Source organism: Mustelus asterias, chromosome 7, assembly GCF_964213995.1.
Source record: "Mustelus asterias chromosome 7, sMusAst1.hap1.1, whole genome shotgun sequence".
Lineage (NCBI taxonomy): Eukaryota > Metazoa > Chordata > Chondrichthyes > Carcharhiniformes > Triakidae > Mustelus > Mustelus asterias.
The window spans coordinates 103,217,658-103,243,842 of NC_135807.1; the positions used below are offsets into that span (position 1 = coordinate 103,217,658).

The window sequence follows — 26,185 nt, forward strand, 5'->3', positions numbered from 1 at the left end:
GGATTAATTTCCCACCTGTTCAATGCAAGGGCCCAGGACTGCCATATTAGCAATCAGCAGATACCTATGGTGCTGAACTGAAATGGTTGTTTGACATCTTAAATATGTAAATAATGGGCCTAATGTTCATTTCTGAACCTCTGCACTGAATTGGTGACTGAGGCGTTGAGCGGAATTCTTCAGCTGTTGCTGTGACCTAAGCAACGGGGACCAAAAGGTAAACATTTTAGTGCTTTTCCCAACACCAGAGCATTGCTGAGAACCTTTCAATTTCCCCTCCGAAGGACTTACCTGAGGAATGATGACAGTGAGGCAGGCAGTCCATAATTGGAGCATGGCCCTGCTCGGGCCTCCCAGATGAGGCAAATACTCAGTTGGTGATGCTCCCAAAACTGGCCATATTCATATTTTGCATCAGAGGCTTCAGTTCACGTTCAACATCAGGGCCGACAAACCTTAAACAAAGAGTCTAGTTAACAAGAAAAGGATCGCAAGGCTGATGTCCAGCACTCTGCCTTAAGCTAAACTGCAACCAAGAACAAATATACAGCACAAAAGTCATGAACTTGTGATATTACCTCCTCTACATTCACCAGTTTATGATAGTGATATCTGCCTTTTATATAAATTTTCATCTTTCAGAGCACAGAATGGCCGGAATTTTTCAGATTGAGGGTCTCTCCTCCTGCCTTCCAAAAATTGCCTAGCAACTCTGAGTGCTTGGCAGCCATTTCATGCTTGAATGAGCATTGAGCGACTGCAAATGGGACTTCCATCCCTCACTTGGTTGGACGACCCACATTAGAGATCTGCCTGCCAATCAGATTGGCCGATAGCTCTCCAGTCCCTGCAGTGACAAGACTGCAGTGGACTGAGGAGGCACTTTAGGAACGTGCCTGAGCCTCAGTCCCGGGAACAGAGGACAAGGTAAGTTAAGTTAAGGGATCCCAGAATAGGAAAGGCCTGAGAGCGCCTGGAGGGGTGGTCAGGTTGCTGGGGTAAGGTTGGGGGGCAGGGTAGAGGGGGGCTGGTCTCGCGGACACTGGATCTTAAGGTGGAGGAGCCCACAATCAGAAGGAGGATTCTGATGGAGGTGACCCCCCCTTTTCCCACCCCACCCCCACTTTTCCCCCTCCGTGCCTTTCTTCCCCCCCTTTTCTCTCCCTCCCCACCCCCCCCCCACCGCCGCCCCATCTCCTCCCCTCTACCCCCTTCCCCCCACCCCACCCAAGATCTATGCTCAGTCTTCGTTTGGCTTCCCCCACACCAGGTAAATCTTCATGCCAGCTTATAAATTGAGGCTGGGATGGAAACTGGCTTTACAGAGCCATTAAAGGCAGGTCTCCAGTCTGAGTCCTTACCCACCCAACGTTAAATTGTTGTATAGTCGGTAGGGGAAGCGGGGGGGTGGGGTGAGGTGGGGGGGGTGGTGCCCAGAGGGAATTCCATTCCTTCAATTTCATGCTCTTCCCTGTCTAAAAACCCATCAGCGACGGAGCATAACATTCTGGCCAATGTCTCTAGGCAGCTGGGATCAAGTGACTCCCTTGAAGAGTATAGGGGTGTAGGAGTAGAGTTAAGAGAGAAATCAGGAGGGCAAAAAGGGGACACGAGACTTTTTTGACAGATAAGGCAAAGAAGAATCCAAAGAGCTTCTACAAATACATAAAAGCCAAAAGCGTAACTAGGAAAAGAGTAGGGCCTCTTAAGGATCAACAAGGTCATCTATGGGCGGATCCACAAGAGATGGGTGAGATCCTAAATGAATATTTCTCATCAGTATTTACTGTTGAGAAAAGCATGGATTTTAAGGAACTTGGAGAAATAAATAGTGTCGTCTTGAGGAGTGTACATATTACAGAGGAGGCGGCGCTGGAAGTCTTAAAGCGCATCAAGGTAGATAAATCAGCCAGTGGGCTGACAAATGGCAGATGGAGTTTAATTTAGATAAATACGAGGTGATGCATTTTGGTAGATTGAACCAGGGCATGACTTACTCAGTTAATGGTAGGGCGTTGGGGAGAGCTACAGAACAAAGAGATCAAGGGGTACATGTTCATAGCTCATTGAAAGTGGAGTCACAGGTGGACAGAGTGGCGAAGAAGGCATTCAACATCCTTGGTTTCATTGGTCAGAACATTGAATACAGGAGTTGGGACGTCTTGTTGAAGTTGTACAGGACATTGGTAAGGCCACACTTGGAATACTGTGTGCAGTTCTGGTCACCCTATTATAGAAAGAATATTATTAAACTAGAAAGAGTAGATTTACTAGGATGCTACCGGGACTTGATGGTTTGGGTTACAAGGAGAGGCTGGATAGACTGGGACTTTGTTCTCTGGAGCGTAGAAGGCTGAGGAGTGATCGTACAGAGGTCTATAATAATGAGGGGCACAGATCAGCTAGATAGTCAATATTTCTTTCCCAAAGGTAGGGGCGTCTAAAACTAAAGGGCATAGGTTTAAGGTGAGAGGGGAGAGATACAAAAGGGTCCAGAGGGGCAATTTTTTCACACAGAGGGTGGTGAGTGTCTGGAACAAGCTGCCAGAGGTAGTAGTAGAGGCGGGTACAATGTTGTCTTTTAAAAAGCATTTAAACAGTTACATGGGTAAGATGGGTAGAGAGGGATATGAGCCAAATGCAGGCAATTGGGACGAGATTCGGGATTTGAAAAATAAAAAGGGTAGCATGGACAAGTTGGGCCTAAGGGCCTGTTTCCATGCTGGAAACCTCTATGACTCTACTATTAAAAACCTAAGGAGTAGGAACAAGAGTAGGGCATTTAGCCCCTCAACTTTGTTCCACCATCCAATAAGGTCATGGTTGATTTGATTGTAGCCTAAACACAACTTTCCTGCTTGCCCCCTACCAGCCCCCATAAACTTAGCTCCCTTGTAAATTAAATATCTGTCTAACTCAGCCTTAAATCTGTTCAATGATCTAGCCTCCATTGTTCTCAGGGAAAGAGAATTCCAAAGATTAAAGACTCAGGGAGAAAATTTCCCCTCACATCTGTTCCCTATTCTGAAGCTGTCCCCTAGTTCTAGATTCCCCCACAAGAGGAAACATCCTCTCAGCACCTACCATATCAAGCCTCCTTAGAATCTTAAGGGTGGGATTTTCTGGCCGCGCTCACCCCAAAACCGGAAAATCAACGGACTTTTGCATGGTCTGCCCCTGCCTGCTACGATTCCAGTGGTGGGTGGGACAGGAAAATTCCCTGTTATATGTTTCAATAAGATCACCTCTCCTTTTCTTAAACTCCAATGAGGATAGACCCAACCTGCTTAACCTTTCCCCATAAGACAAACCCTTTAAGAAGCATAGAAACATAGAAAAACTACAGCACAATACAGGCCCTTCAGCCCACAAAGTTGTGCCGAACATGTCCCTACCTTAGCGATTACTAGGCTTACCTATAACCCTCTATCTTACTAAGTTCCATGTACTTGTCTAAAAGTCTCTTAAAAGACCCTATCGAATCTGCCTCCACCACGCACCCACCACCCTCTGAGTGAAAAACTTACCCCTGACATCTCCTCTGTACCTACTCCCCAGCACCTTAAACCTGTGTCCTCTTGTGGCAACCATTTCAGCCCTGGGAAAAAGCCTCTGACTATCCACTCGATCAATACCTCTCAACATCTTATACACCTCTATCAGGTCACTCCTCATCCTTCGTCTCTCCAAGGAGAAAAGGCGAGCTCACTCAACCTATCCTCATAAGGCATGCTCCCCAACCCAGGCAACATCCTTGTAAATCTCCTCTGCACCTTTTCTATGGCTTCCACATCCTTCCTGTAATGAGGCGACCAGAACTGAGCACAGTACTCCAAGTGTGGTCTGATCAGGGTCTTATATAGCTGCAACATTATCTCACGACACCTAAACTCGAATCCTCGATTGATGAAGGCCAGTACACCATACGCCTTCTTAACCACAGCCTCAATCTGCACAGCTGCTTTGAGCGTCCTATGAACTCGGACACCAAGATCCTTCTGATCTTCCACTCTGCCAAGAGTCCTACCATTAGTATTATATTCCGCCATCCTATTTGACCTGCCAAAATGAACCACCTCACACTTATCCGGGTTGAACTCCATCTGCCACTTCTCCGCCCAGTCTTGCATCCTATCAATGTCTTGCTGCAACTTCTGACATCCCTCCACACTATCCAAAACACCTAAAACCTTTGTGTCATCAACAAACTTACCAACCCATCCCTCCACTTCCTCACCCAGGACATTTATAAAAATCACAAAGAGTTAGGGTCCCAGAACAGATCCCTGGGGCACTCCACTGGTGACCGACCTCCATGCAGAATATGACCCATCTATAACCACTCTTTGCCTTCTGTGGGCAAGCCAATTCTGGATCCACAAAGCAATGTCCCCTTGGATCCCATGCCCCTTCACTTTCTCAATAAGCCTTGCATGGGGCACCTTATCAAATGCCTTGCTGAAGTCCATGTATACTACACCTACTGCTCTTCCTTCATCAATGTGTTTAGTCATATCCTCAAAAAATTCAATCAGGCTCGTAAGGCATGATCTGCCTTTGACAAAGCCATGCTGACTATTCTTAATCATATTATACCTCTCCAAATGTTCATAAATCCTGCCTCTCAGGATCTTCTCCATCAATTTACCAACCACTGAGGTTAGACTCACTGGTCTATAATTTCCAGGGCTAACTCTACTCCCTTTCTTGAATAAGGGAACAACATCCCCAATCCTCCGGAACCTCTCCCGTCTCCATTGATGATGCAAAGATCATCGCCAGAGGCTCAGCAATCTCCTCCCTCGCCTCCCACAGTAGCCTGGGGTACATCCCATCCGGTCCCGGCGACTTATCTAACTTGATGCTTTTCAAAAGCTCCAACACATCCTATTTCTTAATATCTACATGCTCAAGCTTTTCAGTCCACTGCAAGTCTGCACTACAACCACCAAGATTCTTTTCCATAGTGAATACTGAAATAAAGTATTCATTAAGTACCTCTGCTATTTCTTCCGGTTCCATACAAACTTTCCCACCGTCACACTTGATAGGTCCTATTCTTTCACGTCTTATCCTCTTGCCCTTCACGTACTTGTAGAATGCCTTGGGGTTTTCCTTAATCCTGCCTGCCAAGGCCTTCTCATGACCCCTTCTGGCTCTCGTAATTTCCTTCTTAAGATCCTTCCTATTAGCCGTATACTCTTCAAGATCTCTAACATTACCTAGCTCCCTGAACCTTTTGTAAGCTTTTCTTTTCTTCTTGACTAGATTCATTGCTGCCTTTGTACACCACGGTTCCTGTAACCTACCATAACTTCCCTGTCTCATTGGAACTTTACTATGCAGAACTCCAGACAAATATTCCCTGAAAATATGCCACATTTCTTCCGTACATTTCCCTGAGAAAACCTCTTTCCAATTTAAGCCTCCAATTTCCTGCCTGATAGCCTCATAATTCCCCTTACTCCAATTAAACACTTTTCTAACTTGTTTGATCCTATCTCTCTCCAATGCTATTGTAAAGGAGATAGAATTATGATCACTATCTCCAAAATGCTCTCCCACTGAGAGATCTGACACCTGCCCAGGTTCATTTCCCAATACCAAATCAAGTACAGCCTCTCCTCTTGTAGGCTTCTCTACATACTGTGTCAAGAAACCCTCCTGAACACACCTAACAAACTCCCCCCTATCTACACCCCTTACTCTAGGGAGATTCCAATCAATTCTTGGGAATTTGAAATCTCCCATCATGACAACTCTGTTATTATTACACCTTTCCAGGATCTGTTTCCCTATCTGCTCCTCAACATCCCTGTTACTATTGGGCGGCCTATAGAAAACACCCAGTAAAGTTATTGACCCCTTCCTGTTCATAACCTCCACCCACAGAGACTCCGTAGACAATCCCTTCATGGTGTCCATCTTTTCTGCAGCCATGACACTATCTCTGATCAACAGTGCCACTCCCCCACCTCTTTTGCCTCCCTCCCTGTCCCTTCTGAAACATCTGAAACCCGGCACTTGAAGTAACCAGTCCTGTCCCCGAGTCATCCAAGTCTCTGTAATGGCAACCACATCATATTTCCAAGTAGTGATCCACGCTCTAAGCTCATCCACTTTGTTCACAACACTCCTTGTATTAAAATAGACACATCTCAATCCTTCGGTCTGAGCGCTCCCCTTCTCTATCACCTGCCTATCCTCCCTCTCACACTGTCGACAAGCTTTCTCTATTTGTGAGCTAACCTCCTCTCTCCCAGTCACTTCAATTTGATTCCCACCCCCCAACCATTCTAGTTTAAACTCTCCCCAGTAGCCTTAGCAAACCTCCCCGCCAGGATATTGGTCCCCCTGGGATTCAAGTGCAACCCGTCCTTATTGTACAGGTCACACCTGCCCCTTTCCTTTCTGATGTGGAGATGCCGGCGTTGGACTGGGGTAAACACAGTAAGAGTTTTAACCTGGTGTTGTTAAAACTCTTACGGCCTTTCCTTTCTCCCAGGAATCAGCCTAGTGAATGGAACTGCTCCCAATGCAAACATATCCTTCCTTAAGTAAGCAGACCAAAACTCTGTAGACAGTACTCTCGGTATGGTTTCACCAATGCCCTGTAAAAACAAAGAACAAAGAACAGTACAATGCAGGAACAGGCCTTTTGGCCCAGTGCCAACACAGTGCCTTTCTAAACTAAAGACCTTTTCGCAAGCCTTCTTGTAGCAAGGCTTCCCCAATGTTATACTCTGTACTTATAATAAAGGCCATTTGCCTTTCTAATTACTTGCTGTACCTGCATGGTAATTTATTTTTGTGATTTATGTATAAGGAAACCCAGATTCCTCTATACTACAGAAATCTGCAGTCCCACTCCAATTAAATAATACTCTACTGTTCTATTCTTCCCACCAAAGTGGACAAACTGATATTTTTCCACATTATACTCCATCTGCCGATATCTTGCACATTCACTTAACTTATTTATATCCCATTGTAGACATTTGCATCCTCCTCACAACGTTTTCCAACTTGTCTTTGTGTCAGCAGCACATTTGTCTACAATGCACTCAGTCTCTTCAGCCAAGTCGTTATGTAGATCATAAATAGTTGAGGCCCCAGCACTGATCCCTTTGGCATTCCACTAGTTACAGTTTGTAAACCTGAAAATGACCCATTTATCCCAATTCTCTGTTTCCTGTTGGTTGGCTAATCCTCTATCCATTTAATATATCATCTCCAACAATAGGAGCGCTTTGAAGTTGGTTATAATCCTAGCCTTTTTTTGAGACTATTCTAGATCATGCATACTCCTCAAATTATCACTCTCACTTCCTCTCACTTGAGAAAGTCAAGCCTCACAGACACTTAAATGGGTCTGAAGAACTGATCCAATCCGTCCCAAAGGAAATGAAACACCGGAGAATATTACTGTCCTCCAGATAGCATTCCTAACAGGTTTAGCTAGATTATAACAACCCAGTTATTAAAAGGGTCCAGACATCTGCAAGATCTACAAAATCCAAGATTATGAGTGGCATGGAAGAAGTGGATAGTTAGATGCTCTTTCTTAAGGTAGAAAAATCAAGTAATAGAGGACATAGGTTTAAGGTACATGGGGAAAAATTTAGAGGAGATGTGTGAGGCAAGATTTTTTTACATAGACGGTGGTGAATGACTGGATCGCACTGCTTGGGGAGGTGGTGGGAGCAGGTACAATAGCGGCATTTGAGGCACAACTAGATGAATACATGAATAGGATGGGAATGGAATGATACGGACTCCATAAGTGCATACAGTTTTAGTTTAGGCAGGCATCCTGATCGGCACAGACTTGGAGGGCCAAAAGTCCTGTGCTGTACTTTTCTTTGTTCCTATCTCTCTTCAACAATGTATCTCCCTCAAGAGTGCACAGAGATTGGTTTCCAAGTCTGTATGCAAAAGACTATGAGAGACAATATATTTTCTAAATTATAAAAGAGTTTATTTAAAAACTGAACATGCGATTCACTTTGATTGTAATTTAATTGCAACATTAACAGTTCTAGGAAAAGTACAATCTTGTTTCTGATAGAGAACCCAGATCTAATTAATGTTACAAAGGGATATTCAATCTATCTGTCAATATTTAAAGTACTATTTACCTTAAATCCCCAAGTAGAAAGCTAAAGAGTCTAGCAACGATACCTCTATATCAATTAAGGGATGAAGTATTATCACGACACTACAGCACCATATCTTTACCTGAGATTTGAGTGAATGCAATGAATCTGCAAGTCCTACTGTTTACATCCAATAATCTACCCTAAAAGAGCGAGACCAGCAGGAAGCTTGCTGAGCACTCATGCTGAACATCCTTTGTTCATATCAATATCTTTCAAACAATCAGGATACTGAGAGGTGCATATTGTGCTCACTTCCTTGCAACACCCAATATTCAGTTACGTTATTTAGGTTCATCCTGAAAGGTATCTACTTTTAGATTGTAATAACTTACAATTTATCAATGTCTTCCTGAGGTGATAAAGGCCAGGTTCCTGTTTTTCAAAACTGCCTTGTGGAAAAGTATGCATCAAGATATTGTTGTATAATTATACCCTGACATGTTTACAAATGTTTTAACGTTTTCCTTGGGTACGGCAGATGAATTCTGCTTTTATTTTAAATTCTGCTTCATGGGAGAATCACTCTTTTTAATATTACAACTCCATATTTGTAGATGGGTTATCTTATAACTTTGTATTTTGAGCTGCATTACTTTACATCTTGTGTAGTAACCTTTCAACTAGCACCTTAACAAATGTCTTTTGGCAATCCAAATACACTACATCTGTTTATTCTCACTCCACAGATGCTGTCAGACCTGCTGAGATTTTCCAGCATTTTCTGTTTTTGTTTCAAATTCCAACCGCAGTAATTTGGTTTTATATTACACTATATCTACTAGCCACCTTGCTTTTTAATATCTTCAAAGAACACTAATAAATTTGTCAAACGTGACAAACATAATTTCCCTTTCACAAAACCAATTTGACACTGTCCGATTACATTATGATTTTCTAAATGTCCTGCTAAGTATTTCCTTAATAATGGATTTTAGCATTTTCCCCTAACTGATCTATAGTTTTCTGCTGCCTATCTTCTTTCTAGAGCAGAGGTGTTACATTTGTAGTTTTCAAATGCACTGGAACTGTTCCAGAATCTAGGAAACTTTGGAGGATTACAACTAATAGATCCACCATCGCTTCAGTCACTTACTTAAGACCCAAAGATGCAAACCAATAACTTTTAGAGCTTTTAGATTTCCTAGTATTTTTTTTCTCCAGCGATAGTGATTGTTGTAAGGTCCTTCCAACCTTTTGCCTCTTGATTTTCAATGCTCTTTGTGTCTTCTACCATGAAGCCAGATACAAAATATTTGTTCAAAGTCTCTGCCATTTCCTTGCTACCATTGTTAATTAGGGAAGGCAGTGGTATTGTCACTGGACTAGTAATCTAGAGACCCAGGGCAAGATCTGGGCACCTGGATTCGAATCCCACCATAGCAGATAGTGACATTTGAATTCAATATAAATCTGGAATTAAAATGTCTAATGATGACCATGAAACCATTGTCGATTGTCATAAAAATCACTAATGTCCTTTAGGGAAGGAAATCTACATCCCTACCTGGCCTCATCTACGTGTGACTCCAGATTCACAGCAATGTGGTTGACTCTTAAATGCCCTATAAAATGGAGGGCAGTTAGCGATAGGCAACAAATGCTGGCACAGCCAACGACAGCCAAATCCCATAAATGAATTTTTTAAAAATCCTAGTCTTATCCACTAAAGGACCAACTTTAGCAACTCTTTTCCTTTTTATCTACTTGCAGATTTTTTTCTTGCTTGCTACTTTACTCTCATATCTAATTATTATTCTTTTAGAAATCTTTTTCTGGTTTCTAAATTTTTCTCAATCTTCTGACAGATCACGAATTTTCACAGCACTGTATGCCTTTTTTTATTTGATACCATCCTTAACTTTCTTAGTTAGCCATGAATTGTGCACCTTTCTCATACTCTTCTTTTCTCAATATATCTTTGTTGAGTTATAAAATATCTCATAGAAATCATAGAATCATAGAAACCCTACAGTGCAGAAGGAGGCCATTCGGCCCATCGAGTCTGCACCGACCACAATCCCACCCAGGCCCTACCCCTACATATTTTACCCGCTAATCCCACTAACCTACGCATCTCAGGATTCTAAGGGGCAATTTTTTTTTAACCTGGCCAATCAACCTAACCCGCACATCTTTGGACTGTGGGAGGAAACCGGAGCACCCGGAGGAAACCCACGCAGACACGAGGAGAATGTGCAAACTCCACACAGACAGTGACCCGAGCCGGGAATCGAACCCAGGACCCTGGAGCTGTGAAGCAGCAGTGCTAACCACTGTGCTACCGTGCCGCCTTAATTGTCTGCCAGTGCTTCTCTACTGTCTTATATTTTTTAACCCATTTTCTCAGTCCACTTTAGCCAATTCTGTTTTCATGTCCTTATAATTGCCCTTATTTAACTTCAGTGTGTCTTGCTTACAAGTGAAGTTGGAAGTTTCAAACTCTTAAATCACATGTTTGCATCCAACTTGTCCTTCATACCTCCAGCATATTTCGGTCAGTAGTACATTGTTTGGAAGGAAGGAGACTAACCTTGAGCACTGACTGACTTACATGACCAGTTGATTAAAGATAACCATCATCCATTTCTCCACTTGGTGGCACTCTGTACTTTTCCAGCATTTTAAATCCTTTGTGGGTAGTTGTGTTAGAGCAATAGAGAAGTCTATTAAAACTGCATTGGATCAAAGACTGTATTAATTTTCAAGCCAATGTAAAATTTTGGCCTCTGACTGCCCAGATTATGTTGGCACAACCAACCTATATCAAGGTATTAGAGGAAGTAAGTAGCCTCTGACACCACTGTAATCTGTGATAACCAATTAACTGTATTTTATAAATGGCTCAACCCCAAAGTTCTCAGGCACACTCAGCTAAAGGAAAGGATTCATTAGTTTAGTAAAATATTCAATCTATAATGGTTACAATTAGCAAACCAAAAGCTTTCTAGGTAGTGCATTTCATTTTATTTCCAAATGGACAAAAAAACATGTTGCTTCAAATAAGGTACACTCCAGTCATCATCATATCTACAGAACCGTAACACATTGTATACTGTACAGTGACCATGATAGAATATAGAACATTACAGCGCAGTACAGGCCCTTCAGCCCTCGATGTTGCGCCGACCAGTGGTACCAATCTAAAGCCCCTCTAATCTACACTATTCCAATATCATCCATATGTTTATCCAATAACCACTTGAACGCTCTCAACGTTGACAAGTCCACCACTGCTGCAGGCAGAGCATTCCACGTCCTTACTACTCTCTGAGTAAAGAACCTACCTCTAACATCTGTCCTATATCTCTCACCCCTCAATTTAAAGCTATGTCCCCTCGTGCTAGCCAACACCATCCGAGGAAAAAGGCTCTCACTATCCACCCTATCTAATCCTCTGATCATCTTGTATGCCTCTATTAAGTCACCTCTTAACCTTCTTCTCTCTAACGAAAACAACCTCAAGCCCCTCAGCCTTTCCCAATACGATTTTCCCACCATACCAGGCAACATCCTGGTAAATCTCCTCTGCACCCTTTCCAACGCTTCCACATCTTTCCTATAATGCGGCGACCAGAACTGTACGCAATACTCCAAATACGGCCGCACCAGAGTTTTGTACAGTTGCAGCAATGGCCTCCTGGCCCCGAAACTCAATCCCTCTACCAATAAAAGCTAACACACCGTACGCCTTCTTAACAACCCTATCAACCTGGGTGCCAACTTTCAGGGATCTATGCACATGGACACCCAGATCCCTCTGTTCATCCACACTACCAAGTATCTTACCATTAGCCCAGTACTCTGTATTCCTGTTACTCCTTCCAAAGTGAATCACCTCACACTTTTCCGCATTAAACTCCATTTGCCACCTCTCAGCCCAGCTCTGCAGCTTATCTATGTCCCTCTGTAACCTGCCACTTCCCTCCGCACTGTCTACAACTCCACCGACTTTAGTGTCATCCGCAAATTTACTAATCCATCCTTCCACGCCCTCATCCAGGTCATTAATAAAAATGACAAACAGCAGTGGCCCCAAAACAGATCCTTGCGGTACACCACTAGTAACTGAACTCCAGGATGAATATTTCCCATCAACCACCACCCTCTGTTTTCTTACAGCTAGCCAATTCCTGATCCAAACCACTAAATCACCCTCAATCCCATGTGTCCATATTTTCTGCAAAAGCTTACCATGGGGAACCTTATCAAACGCTTTGCTGAAATCCATATACACCACATCAACCGCTTTACCCTCATCCACCTCTTTGGGCACCTTCTCAAAGAACTCAATAAGGTTTGTGAGGCACGACCTACCCTTCACAAAACCATGCTGACTATCCCTAATCAAATTATTCCTTTCTAGGTGATGATAAATCCTATCTCTTATAATCCTTTCCAATACTTTGCCCACAACAGAAGTAAGGCTCACCGGTCTATAATTCCCAGGGTTGTCCCTACTCCCCTTCTTGAACAAGGGGACAACATTTGTTATCTTCCAGTCTTCTGGCACTGTTCCTGTAGACAATGACGACACAAAGATCAAAGCCAAAGGCTCTGCAATCTCCTCTCTAGCCTCCCAGAGAATCCTAGGATAAATCCCATCCGGCCCAGGGGACTTATCTATTTTTACCCTTTCCAGAATTGCTAACACCTCCTCCTTATGAACATCAATCCCATCCAGTCCAACAGCCTGCATCTCAGTACTCCCCTCAACAACACTGTCCCTCTCCAGTGTGAATACCGACGAAAAATATTCATTTAGTGCCTCTCCTATCTCTTCAGACTCCACACACAACTTCCCACTCCTGTCCTTGACTGGCCCTAATCTTACCCTAGTCATTCTTTTACTCCTGACATACCTATAGAAAGCTTTAGGGTTTTCCTTGATCCTACCTGCCAAAGACTTCTCATGTCCCCTCCTGGCTCTTCTTAACTCTTTCTTTAGGTCCTTCCTGGCTAACTTGTAACTCTCAAGCGCCCTAACTGAGCCTTCACGTCTCATCTTAACAAAGTCTCCTTCTTCCTCTTCACAAGAGATTCAACCTCCTTAGTAAACCACGGTTCCCTCACACGTCTGCTTCCTCCCTGCCTGACAGGTACATATTTATCAAGGACGCGTAGTAGCTGTTCCTTGAACAAGTTCCACATTACAATTGTGCCCATCCCCTGCAGTTTCCTTCCCCAACCTATGCCAGCTAAATCTCACCTAATCGCATCATAATTTCCTTTCCCCCAGCTATAACTCTTGCCCTTTGGTATATACCTATCCTTTTCCATTGCTAAAGTAAACGTAATCGAATTGTGGTCACTGTCACCAAAGTGCTCACCTACCTCCAAATCTAACACCTGGCCTGGTTCATTACCCAGTACCAAATCCAATGATGAAAGTGGAACTCAGGTACCTGGTATCCCACCCTCAAAGTGTTTCTAGATTATCTGACATATACAAATAAAACCTAATCTGAAGCAAGTATACAGCAGCTGTTTAAATCAAGGAAACCCCAACAACAAATGTAAGTCAACACTCCAAAACAATGCAAGTTGTTCTTGTGCATGTTAACCTAGTTGCTCCTATTAGTATAATTATACGACATAGAACATAGAACATAGAACAGTACAGCACAGTACAGGCCCTTCGGCCCATGATGTTGTGCCGAACCTTTTCCGAAACCAAGATCAAGCTATCCCACTCCCTATCATTCTAGTGTGCTCCATGTGCCTATCCAATAACCGCTTGAAAGTTCCTAAAGTGTCCGATTCCACTATCACAACAGGCAGTCCATTCCATAGCCCAACCACTCTCTGAGTAAAGAACCTACCTCGTACATCCCTCCTATATCTTCCACCACAAACCTTATAGTTATGTATTAAAAGATTCTCAACAGTTTAGACCTAAGTCAGTTTGTGGTATTTGTTTATTTTAAAGTACAGATTTTGGTGAGTTAAAATGTTATACATCAAATGTTTTGGCTGGAATTTAACAGTCCAATCAGGTAGGATATCTTGGTTCTCACAAAGATGCCGCATTGATACCAGCATTATTTAGATTATTAGTATAAGAAAGGCTCTTCTGGGAAGTCAGGCTGAGAGGTGGCATTGAACATCATGGTCTCCATGACAAGACAGGCCACTGCAAGCTCACCACAGTATCAGGACTCCAGCTGCCTCTTAGTTGTTGTACAAAAATGAAAACTATTTTGAAAAAAATAAGCTCCATCTTATTCTTGGTTCTTCACAAGTTTTTTTAAGTTTATTCATGGGGTTCGGGCATCATTGGCTGTATCAACATTTATTGTCCATTCCCAATTGTCCTTGAAGTGGGTGGCTTGCTAGGCCATTTCAAAGGGCATTTAAGAGTCAACCACATTGAAGTAAATCTGGAGTCATACGTGCATGTAAATATATGGAGCATATTTATTTTCATTTTGGGGACTGGGAGAGGAATTTTGCAGAATTCTTTCTGCACTGCTTTCATAAAATCATGGAATCCTTACAGTGCCGAAGGAGGTCATTTGGCCCATCGAGTCTGCACCAACTCTCCAGTGAAGCATCTTACCCAAGCCTTATCCCTGTAACCCCACATATTTATCTAATTAATTCCCCCAACCTATGTATCTTTAGACACGAAGGAGCAATTTACCATGGCCAATCAACCTAACCTGCATATCTTTGGACTGTGGGAGGAAACTGGAGCACCTGAAGGAAACCCATGCAGACACAGGGAGAATCCACAAACTACACACGGATTAGTGTCACCCATGGCTGGAATCAAACCTAGGTCCCTGGAGCTGTAAGGCAGCCGTGCTAAGCATTGTGCCACCGTGCTGCTTAGGGATTTAATGGGATTGGTGGGTATGGATTACTGGATGTTGTGTGGGATTGTGTGGCCCGTACATTTTTAATCCATAATTTTCATATGTTGCTGAAATGCCCTGAAATATAATCAAGACTGCTTTTCCCTAGTTTAAATATTTATAAAATGTTTCCTAACACATATGGTTGAACCTGTTCTAATTAGTGCCACACATGCAGAAAGTGAGTGGAGAGACCAATTTCATCTCAGGTCGGCTGCGGGAGAGATCTTTCCTAACAATGTTAATAAAGTACAATTGTATAAAATTACAGCATTGTCACAATCACATCAAAAAGGAGTTCAATTGTTTTATATATAATGCTTTTTATTTTGGTTACTCCAGGTATATTCATTTATGAATGCTGGAAGGTCAAATGCCTGCAGCCATTTGAGCCTTTATTAGAAGTTGGGACATTTCAGAGTTCCAGCCCAAGTGCTAACTCTATGTTGCAGAGTTCAGAATCTCCTGACGACGGCAGTGCCTGAAATGCTGTCCGATGTTCATACTTACTTCCCGCTGCAAGTTGTGGGAATTCCTTTTGGCTGCTAACCGAATCCAAGTGTGCTGAAGGACCTGCTGTGCAGTGTACCGGTTTCTGGGATTCACCACCAGAAGCTTGCTGACAAGATCCTTGGCACCTGACCAGTAAAGACAAACAAGTATTTAAATTGTGCCACCCACCTTTGAAACGCTAACACAATGCCACATGCAACAAGGAGACACTTTTGGAAAGTACCCTTTCCAGTTGTGGACTCCTGAAATGGAGAGATATCGGTATGGGGCACATAATGGGCCAGATCTACCCATCAGCAGTAATGCTATACCTCTTACTGCAGAGATCATTGCCTGGTTAGTTTTCTTGCGCCATTGTCAGCCAGGACTTCTGATCCCAGCTGGAGAAACAAAGGGCAGAATTTTATGAAAGGATTTTAAGTGCTGAACGAGTGAGAAAACAGGAGTTTCAGACGAGTTAAAAAAAGCAATCTTATGGCACTTGGTTAAAAAAAAAGTGCCGGATGTGATTCTCGCCAGTAGCGGACAGGGCAGAGCCTAATCTTGCTGGCGAAGCTGGCTGCTGAGCTCTAGTGGTGCCATTGCACAGGCGGGTGTCTGGGTGTTTGAGTGGATAGATGTCTGTGTGGGCAGTGTCTAGCGGTGGGTGTATGTCTGAGTGGATAAATGTCTGGTGAGTGGTGTCTGTGTGGATGGATGAGTATATGAAAGAACAAAGAAGAACAAAGAACAGTACAGCACTCCATGTGATATCAAGAAAGGTATGATAGCACTGGATACAGCAAAGGCTATGGGCACTGACAACATCCAACTGTACTGGTGAACTGTGCTCCAGAACTAACCATACCCCTACCAAAGCAGTCCCAATACAGCTACAACATTGGCATCTACCTGGCAATATGAAAAGCACACGTGTTGAAAGGTGTTGTTAACAGTGTTATCTAAGGGGCACTTATTCGGCATTAACCTGCCCATGGATGCTCAGCTTGGGTTCCTCTAGGGTCACTCAGTTCTAGACCTGTGTACAGCTTTGGTCTAAACATGGACAAGAGTTGAATTCCAGAATTGCAGTGAAAGTGACTGTCCTTGACATCATAGTAGCTTTGACCAAGGAGCCCTAGAAAAGCTGAAGTCAATGGGAATCAAGGGAAAATGCTCCACTGGATGGAACTACACTGAACACAAAAGAAGATGGTTGTGATTGTTGAAGGTCAATCATCTCAGTTCCAGGACAACAGTGCAGGAGTTTCTCAGGGTAATATTCAATCATCTTCAGATGGTTCATCAATGTCCTTCCCTCCAGAATAAGGTGAGAAATGAGATGTTAGCTGATTTATTGCACCATTTGAGTACCATTTGTAATGTCTCAACACCAAAGCAGCTTACGCCCATGTGCAGCAAGGTCTGGACAACATTCAAGCTTGGGCTGATAAGTGGTATGCAACTTCTGTGCCACACAAGTGCCAGGCAATGACCATGATGCACTATCAATAAGGCGAAAGACTACCGATATGCCAATATAAGTGTAGGCTTTTATTCACAACAGAATCAGGAGCAGATCCCAACAATTAACCGACCTGGACTGAACAAGGGGGAGGAGACAGCCACCTTTATACTAGGTGCTGAGGGGAGGAACCAAACTGGAAGGGGATGTGTCCAGGTATGACAAACACACACAACGGTGGTCCATATAGGACAAAGGCACAACTGAGGTCCACCACATTCACCCCTTCCTTTTAAAAAAACAACACGGGGGTGAAGCGGAAACAATATCACAAGTCCAGACGAACCGGTGGCTTGATCCGTCGTCGCGATCGTCGTAGTGCAGGTCGCAGAGTCGTCCGAGCAGGGAGCGATGTCGGCCCAGGCTCCGTACAGTGAGCGTCGAGAGAAGGCGCTGGGTGGTGTGAAGCGGACCGATCCGTCGTCCCGTCCAGTCGTCGGGTACTGCGTGGCGACGGCTCCGGCGACTCAAGCGAGCTGTACATAGGGGCGAGAGGAATGGGCTGTGGCCCTGGTGGCGTGTGGGGAACGGTGGGAACCGGAGCTGGGGGGTGGGGGGCTGCAACAGGCTCTGGGCACACTACATTGGGGACAGGGACTGAGGGAGGAAGAGGCGTAGCAGTCTCCGAATGGACGACACCAGGGACCGTGGGGCGGAAGGACGTGGTGACCTCCGGGGCACCCGCGGGTGCCAAGTCACGGACAGAAACCGTGTCCTCCCGCCCATCAGGGTACGCTACATAAGCATATTGGGGATTAGCATGGAGCAGTTGGACCTTCTCGACCAAGGGATCTGCCTTATGGGTCCGGACATGCTTCCGAAGCAGGACGGGTCCCGGGGACATCAGCCAATCCGGGAGCGAAGTACCCGAGGAGGACTTCCTGGGAAATGAAAACATCCGCTCGTGAGGGGTCGTATTGGTCGCTGTGCACAAGAGTGACCTAATGGAATGTAATGCGTCCGGAAGGACGTCTTGCCAACGGCTGACTGGAAGGCCCCTAGACCGTAACGCTAATAGAACGGCCTTCCAGACGGTTGCGTTCTCCCGCTCTACTTGACCATTGCCCCTGGGGTTATAGCTAGTGGTACGGCTGGAGGCAACGCCTTTGGCGAGCAGGTACTGCCTCAGCTCATCACTCATGAAAGAGGACCCACGGTCGCTATGAATATAGGCTGGGAAGCCGAACAGGGTGAAGAGCTTGTTCAGGGTCCGAATCACTGTAGCCGTGGTCATGTCCGAGCAGGGGAAGGCAAAAGGGAAACGTGAGTATTCGTCAATGATATTCAGGAAATAAACATTGCGGTTAGAGGAGGGGAGGGGGCCTTTAAAATCAACGCTAAGGCGCTCGAACGCGCGAGTGGCCTTTACAAGGTGCGCCCTACCTGGCCGGTAGAACTGCGGTTTGCACTCAGCGCAGACCCTGCATTGCCTGGTAATCGTCCGGACTTCCTCAAGGGAGAAGGGCAGGTTACGGGACTTGACAAAATGGAAAAATCTGGTGACACCCGGGTGACAGAGGTCGTTATGGAGGGACTGTAGCTGGTCTAGTTGGGCACTGGCACATGATCCACGGGACAGGGCATCTGGGGGCTCATTGAGCTTCCCGGGCCGGTACATGATGTCATATCTGTAGGTGGAGAGCTCAATCCTCCACCGCAAGATCTTGTCATTCTTAATCTTGCCCTTTTGCCTGGTGTTAAACAGGAAGGCAACTGACCGCTGGTCCGTAATTAAGGTGAATCGTTGGCCCGCGAGATAATGGCGCCAGTGCCGGACGGCTTCCACGATGGCCTGGGCCTCCTTCTCAACCGAGGAGTGTCGAATCTCAGGGCCTTGTAAGGTCCGGGAAAAGAAGGCCACCGGACGGCCCCTCTGGTTAAGGGTGGCAGCTAGGGCAAAGTCAGACGCATCACTTTCCACTTGGAATGGGATGGATTCGTCCACAGCGTGCATCGCGGCCTTCGCGATGTCCGCTTTGATGTCATCGAAGGCCCGACAGGCCTCCTCCGCCAGGGGAAAAGAGGTCGATTTTAGGAGCGGACGGGCTTTATCTGCGTAACGGGGAACCCACTGGGCATAATAGGAGAAGAAGCCCAGGCATCTCCTCAGTGCTTTGAGGGTAGTAGGGAGGGGAAGCTGCATAAGGGGACGCATACGGGCTGGGTCGGGGCCAAGGACACCATTTTCTATCACGTACCCAAGGATGGCGAGGCGGCGTGTCCGGAAAACACACTTCGCCTCATTGTATGTGAGGTTCAGGAGAGTGGCCGTACGAAGGAATTTTTGTAGGTTGGCATCATGGTCCTGCAGGTCATGGCCGCAGATGGTGACGTTATCCAGATACGGGAAAGTGGCCCGTAGTCCGTGCTGGTCCACCATTTGATCCATGGCCCGTTGGAAGACTGAGACCCCATTGGTGACACCAAAGGGGACTCGGAGGAACTGGTAGAGGCGGCCATCCGCCTCAAAGGCAGTGTATGGGCGATCCTCCGAGCGGATAGGGAGCTGGTGGTAAGCCGATTTCAAATCGATCGTTGAAAAAACCCTATAGTGCGCGATGTGGTTGACTATGTCCGCGATACGGGGAAGAGGATATGCATCTAGTTGGGTATACCTGTTTATGGTCTGGCTGTAGTCAATCACCATGCGGTGTTTCTCCCCCGATTTAACTACGACCACTTGCGCCCTCCAGGGGCTGGTGCTGGCCTGGATAATCCCTTCCTGGAGCAAACGTTGTACCTCGGACCGAATGAAGGCCCGGTCATCCGCACTATAGCGCCTACTCTTGGTGGCTATAGGCCTACAATCCGGGGTGAGGTTATCAAATAACGGGGGGGGGGTGATCTTGAGGGTCGAGAGACTGCAGGTGGTGCGCGAGGGGCGCTGCCGTGACGGCGCCTTGCAGACGGAGAGCGGGGGATAAGGGCCATCGTACTGCAGGATGACGCTTCTATGATGGCTGAGGAAATCTAACCCCAGCAGTACAGCTGCGCAGAGTCGCGGCAGCACGAGGAGCCGAAAACGCTCGTAGACTGTGCCCTGTACCGTCAGCGTCACCAAGCAGCACCCGAGGACCTCCACTGAGTGAGAATTCGAGGCCATGGAGATGGTCTGGCTCCAGGGTCGCACGGGAAGGGCATATTGACGCACTGTGCGAGGGTGTATAAAACTTTCCGTGCTCCCACAGTCAAACAGGCAGTTTTCTGCATAACCATTTACCTTGATCTCCATTATGGACTTGGAGAGTTGATGTGGCTGCGACTGGTCCAGGCAAATCGATGCCACTGTTGAATTAAAGAAGAATCCATCTTCGTCGCCGTCTGATGACGTCACGGATGAAGCTTCCTGCTCAGCTTGCCTTGATGCCAGTCTCAAAGATGGCGACTCCCGCACTTCCGGTGACCGCATCAAAGATGGCGATTCCCGCACTTCCGGTGACCGCATCCAAGATGGCGATTCGCGCGCAGCCGCCGCCTGCATCAAAGATGGCCGCGCCCTCGGAGCACACATGGCTCCACGAGTCTTCAGAAGCGGCTTTGCTCTGCAGACTTTGACAAAGTGGCCTAGCTTACCGCATCCGGAGCAAATCGCGTCCTTTGCCGGGCAGTGACGCCGAGGGTGCTTAGGGAGGCCACAAAAGTAACATTTGGGCCCTGCTGGAGCAGCCGTCGCAGTGGAGCCGTCGGTGGAACGGGATCCAAGGTAAGACCCGAGATTATGGGAGGCTGCTTCTAACGTTTCAGCCATAGTGGCCGTTTTCCGGAGGTCTAGGTCATCTTGTTCCAGCAGACGCTGCTGGATGTATGTAGACTCAATGCCCGCAACGTAGGCGTCGCGGATCAGATCCTCCGTGTTCTGAGCTGCTGAAACAGCCTTACAGTCGCATGCTCGGGCGAGGACTCGCAGGGCGCGCAGAAATTGGGCGCACGATTCTCCTGGCTGCTGTTTGCGGGTAGTTAGGAGGTGTCTGGCGTAAACCACGTTAGGGCTCTTTCGGAACTGCCCTTTTAGGAGTTCGATAGCGTCCGCGTAAGTAGCAGCGTCCCGGAAGATTCCATAGACAGTTTCGCTTACCCGGGCGCGGAGCACGTGGAGTTTAGCAGCGTCGGTGTCGATGGCCGTAGCGGTGTCGACGAATGCTTCGAAGCAGTCCAACCAATGATCAAATTTATCAGAGGCTCCAACCTCTTGAGGGTCTAAAGCTAACTTGTCGGGTTTTAGAAACTGCTCCATACTAGTAACTGTTGTGAATAAAATTGATGCACTATCAATAAGGCGAAAGACTACCGATATGCCAATATAAGTGTAGGCTTTTATTCACAACAGAATCAGGAGCAGATCCCAACAATTAACCGACCTGGACTGAACAAGGGGGAGGAGACAGCCACCTTTATACTAGGTGCTGAGGGGAGGAACCAAACTGGAAGGGGATGTGTCCAGGTATGACAAACACACACAACGGTGGTCCATATAGGACAAAGGCACAACTGAGGTCCACCACAGACCATTTCCAACCAGAGAGAATCTAACCATCTCCTTTGATGTTCCATGATACTACCATCTCTAAATCTCCCACCATCAATATCCTGCAGGTAAGTAAGCAGAAACTTAACTTCCTCAGCCAAATAAACACTGTGGCTACAAGAGCAGGTCAGAGGCTGGGAAATCTGTGATAAATAATGTTTTTCCTAACTCCCCAAAGCCTGTCTACCATCTACAAGACACAAGTTCAGAATGTGATGGAATACTCTCCACTTCCCTGGATGAGTACAACTCCAACAACACTCAAGAAACTCAGCGCCATTCAGGATAAAGTTGCCCACTTGCTTGGCACCCCAACCACAACCAGAAACACTCCTTCTGTCACCAGTGCACAAGTATCAACTGCCAGTGCCACATACAAGATGCACTGCAACAACCTGTCAAGCCTCCTTCAACAATGCCTTCCAAACCCACAAACTCTACCACCTAAAAGGACAAAGGAACACCACCACTTACAAGTTCCTCTCCAAGCCACACAACATCCTGACTTGGAACCATGTCACTGTCACAGGGGCAAAAATCTGGAACTCTCCCTCTAACAGCACAGTGGATATATATACGCCACGTGGACTGGCAGCAGTTAAAGAAAATGGCTCACCACCACTTTTTTTTTTAAGGGCAATTAAGGTTGGCAACAAATGTTGGCCTTGCCAGAAATGCTCACATCCTTATGAACAAATAAAAAAACTGAGGGGACAGATAGGACTTTGTTGATAAAACAGTATGTCTGACAGTGCAGTGTTTCCTCAGCACTGAGCTGAAATGTTAGGTAAAGTTAGATGGTTAAATATCTAGAGTGGACAATGAACCCCTGACATACGTATAAACATGAGCAAGAGAAGGCCACTCGATTTGCTCTGCCATTCAATAAGATAGTGAATCTTAGAAACCCTACTGTACAGAAAGAGGCCATTCGGCCCATCGAGTCTGCACCGACCACAATCCCACCCAGGCCCTAGCCCCATATCCCTACATATTTACCCACTAATCCCTCTAACCTACGCATCCCAGGACACTAAGGGCAATTTTAGCATGGCCAATCAACCTAACCCGCACATCTTTTGAATGATCTAATTTTAACCTCAACTCTACATTCCAAGCCTATCCCTGTAATCTTCACCTCGTGCTTATCATGAATCTATTTACCGAAGGAGATAGTCATCAAATTCAGAAAGCGAAGTGGAGAACATGCCCCTGTCTACATCAATGGGGACAAAGTAGAAATGGTCAGGAGCTTCAGGTTTTTAGGTGTCCCAGGTCGGAGGTGACGATCACGAGGGGTCACGGGCTCAAGGTGAGAGGGCCGAGGTATAACTCAGATATCAGAGGGACGTTTTTTTACACAGAGAATGGTGGGGGCCTGGAATGCGCTGCCAAGTAGGGTGGTGGAGGCAGACACGCTGGCATCGTTTAAGACTTACGTGGATAGTCACATGAGCAGCCTGGGAATGGAGGGATACAAACGAATGGTCTAGTTGGACCAATGAGCGGCACAGGCTTGGAGGGCCGAAGGGCCTGTTTCCTGTGCTGTACTGTTCTTTTGTTCTTAGTGTCCAGATCGCCAACAACCTGTCCTGGTCCCCCCATGCCGACACTATCGTTAAGAAAGCCCACCAACGCCTTCACTTTCTCAGAAGACTAAGGAAATTTGGCTACGACTCTCAGCAACTTTTATAGATGTACCATAGAAAGCATTCTTTCTGGTTGTATTACAGCTTTGATGTGCAGATTCCAGCGTTGGACTTAGTGTCTTACAGCTTGGCATGGTTCCTGCTCTGCCCAAGACTGCAAGAAACTACAAAGAGTTGTGAATGTAGCCCAGTCCATCACGCAAACCAGCCTCCCTTCCATTGACTCTGTCTATACTTCCCGCTGCCTCAGAAAAGCAGCCAGCATAATTAAGGACATGTTTGTATGTATGTCAGGGGTTCATTGTCCACGCTAGATATTTAACCATATAACTTTACCTAACATTTCAGCTCAGTGCTGAGGAAACACTGCACCCCAGGCATTCTCTCTTCCACCTTCCATCAGGAAAAAGATACAAAAGTCTGAGGTCATGTACCAACCGACTCAAGAACAGTTTCTTCCCTGCTGCCATCAGACTTTTGAATGGACCTACCTCGTATTAAGTTGATCTTTCTCTATACCCTGGCTATGACTGTGACACTACATTCTGCACTCTCTCCTTTCCTTCTCTATGAACGATATGCTTTGTCTGTATAGCATGTAAGAAACAATACTTTTCACTGTATACTAATACATGTGACAATAATAAATCAAATCAAAATCTAAACCTCTGCCTTAAAAATATTCAAAGACTCCATTCAATATTCCACTGTCTTTTGAGGAAGTGAAGTCCAAAGACTCAGAGAAATGTATTTTACCTCATCTCCATTTTAAATGGGTGAACTTTTATTTTTAAACAGCGACCCTTAGCTCTACATTCTCCCACAAAGTGAAACATCTTTTCCACATCTAGCCTGTCAAGACCAATCAGGATCTTATATGCTTCAATTAAGTCACCTGCTTCTCTTCTAAACTCCAGCAGATACAAACCTAGCATATCCAGCCTTTCCTCATAAGACAATACACCCATTCCAAGTATTAGTCTAGTAAACCTTCTCTGAACTGTTTCTAATGTATTTACATCCTTCCTTAAATAAGGAGACCAATACTGTACACAGTACTCCAAATGTGGTCTCACTGATGCCGTATATAACTGAAGCATAACCTCCCTACTTTTGTATTCAATTCCCCTTGCAATAAACAGTAACAATCTATTAGTTTTCCTAATTATTTGTTGTACCTACATACTAACCTTTTGTAATCTATGCAAGAGGACACCTAGATTCCTCTGCATTCTTCAGGTCTGCAATCTCTCCCCATTTAGATAATATGCTTTTTTATTCTTCCCGTGCAAATGGACAATTTCACGTTTTCCCACATTATACTCCATTTGCCAAATTTTTGCCCACTCACTTATGTATCTATATCTCTTTGTAGCCTCCTAAGGTCCTCTTTATACCTTACTTTCCTACCTATCTGTGATATCAGCAAATTTAGCGACCAGACCTTTACTCTCTTCATCCAAGTCATTTGTAAAATGTTGAGGCCTCAGCACTGATCCCTGTGGCACTCCACTTGCTAACCAGCCAATGATCTTTTTACGCTTCCTCTGTTGCCTGTTAGCTAGCTAATCTTTTATCCATTACCCCTCCTTTCTGCAATAACCTTATCAAATGTCTTCTGGACATCTAAATAGCGTACATCCACTAGTTCCCCTTTATCCACAGCACTTTGGACTTCATAGAACATAGAACATAGAAAGCCACAGCACAAACAGGCCCTTCGGCCCACAAGTTGCGCCGATCACATCCCCACCTCTACGCCTATCTATAGCCCTCAATCCCATTAAATCCCATGTAGAACATAGAACATAGAACATAGAACATTACAGCGCAGAACAGGCCCTTCGGCCCACGATGTTGCACCGACCAGTTAAAAAAAAAAACTGTGACCCTCCAACCTAAACCAATTTCTTTTCGTCCATGAACCTATCTACGGATCTCTTAAACGCCCCCAAACTAGGCGCATTTACTACTGATGCTGGCAGGGCATTCCAATCCCTCACCACCCTCTGGGTAAAGAACCTACCCCTGACATCGGTTCTATAACTACCCCCCCTCAATTTAAAGCCATGCCCCCTCGTGCTGGATTTCTCCATCAGAGGAAAAAGGCTATCACTATCCACCCTATCTAAACCTCTAATCATCTTATATGTTTCAATAAGATCCCCTCTTAGCCGCCGCCTTTCCAGCGAAAACAATCCCAAATCCCTCAGCCTCTCCTCATAGGATCTCCCCTCCATACCAGGCAACATCCTGGTAAACCTCCTCTGCACCCTCTCCAAAGCCTCCACATCCTTCCTGTAATGTGGGGACCAGAACTGCACACAGTACTCCAAGTGCGGCCGCACCAGAGTTGTGTACAGTTGCAACATAACGCTACGACTCCTAAATTCAATCCCCCTACCAATAAACGCCAAGACACCATATGCCTTCTTAACAACCTTATCTACTTGATTCCCAACTTTCAGGGATCTATGCACACATACACATGTACTCATCCAGAAGTCTCTTAAAAGACCCCAACGAGTTTGCCTCCACCACTACCGACGTCAGCCGATTCCACTCACCCACCACCCTCTGAGTGAAAAACTTACCCCTGACATCTCCTCTGTACCTACCCCCCAGCACCTTAAACCTGTGTCCTCTCGTAGCAACCATTTCAGCCCTTGGAAATAGCCTCTGAGAGTCTACCCTATCCAGACCTCTCAACATCTTGTAAACCTCTATCAGGTCACCTCTCATCCTTCGTCTCTCCAGGGAGAAGAGACCAAGCTCCCTCAACCTATCCTCATAAGGCATGCCCCCCAATCCAGGCAACATCCTTGTAAAACTTCATCAAAGAACTCCAATAGTTAGTTAAATATGATTTCTCACACAAAACCTTGATAACTCTCCCTGATTATCTTGACTTTTTTCTTAGTGCCCGCTATAACATCTTTGATGATAGCTTCTTAACATTTTTCCCAAAACAGATGTTAAGC

General features: G+C 45.5%; 1 protein-coding gene across 1 annotated transcript in view; it reads right to left on the minus strand.

The window, feature by feature from the left end:
• Positions 1 to 346: 346 nt before the first annotated feature.
• Positions 347 to 26,185, minus strand: part of LOC144495884 (serine/threonine-protein kinase DCLK3-like) — a 77,488-nt gene continuing 51,649 nt past the window's right edge. Inside the window, exons 5-6 of the mRNA XM_078216613.1 lie at positions 15,524 to 15,651; positions 347 to 455 (exon numbers count right to left, since the gene is read on the minus strand). Coding sequence (XP_078072739.1) covers positions 441 to 455; positions 15,524 to 15,651 — 143 coding nt within the window. The 3' untranslated portion in view covers positions 347 to 440. The remainder of the gene's footprint in view (positions 456 to 15,523; positions 15,652 to 26,185) is intronic.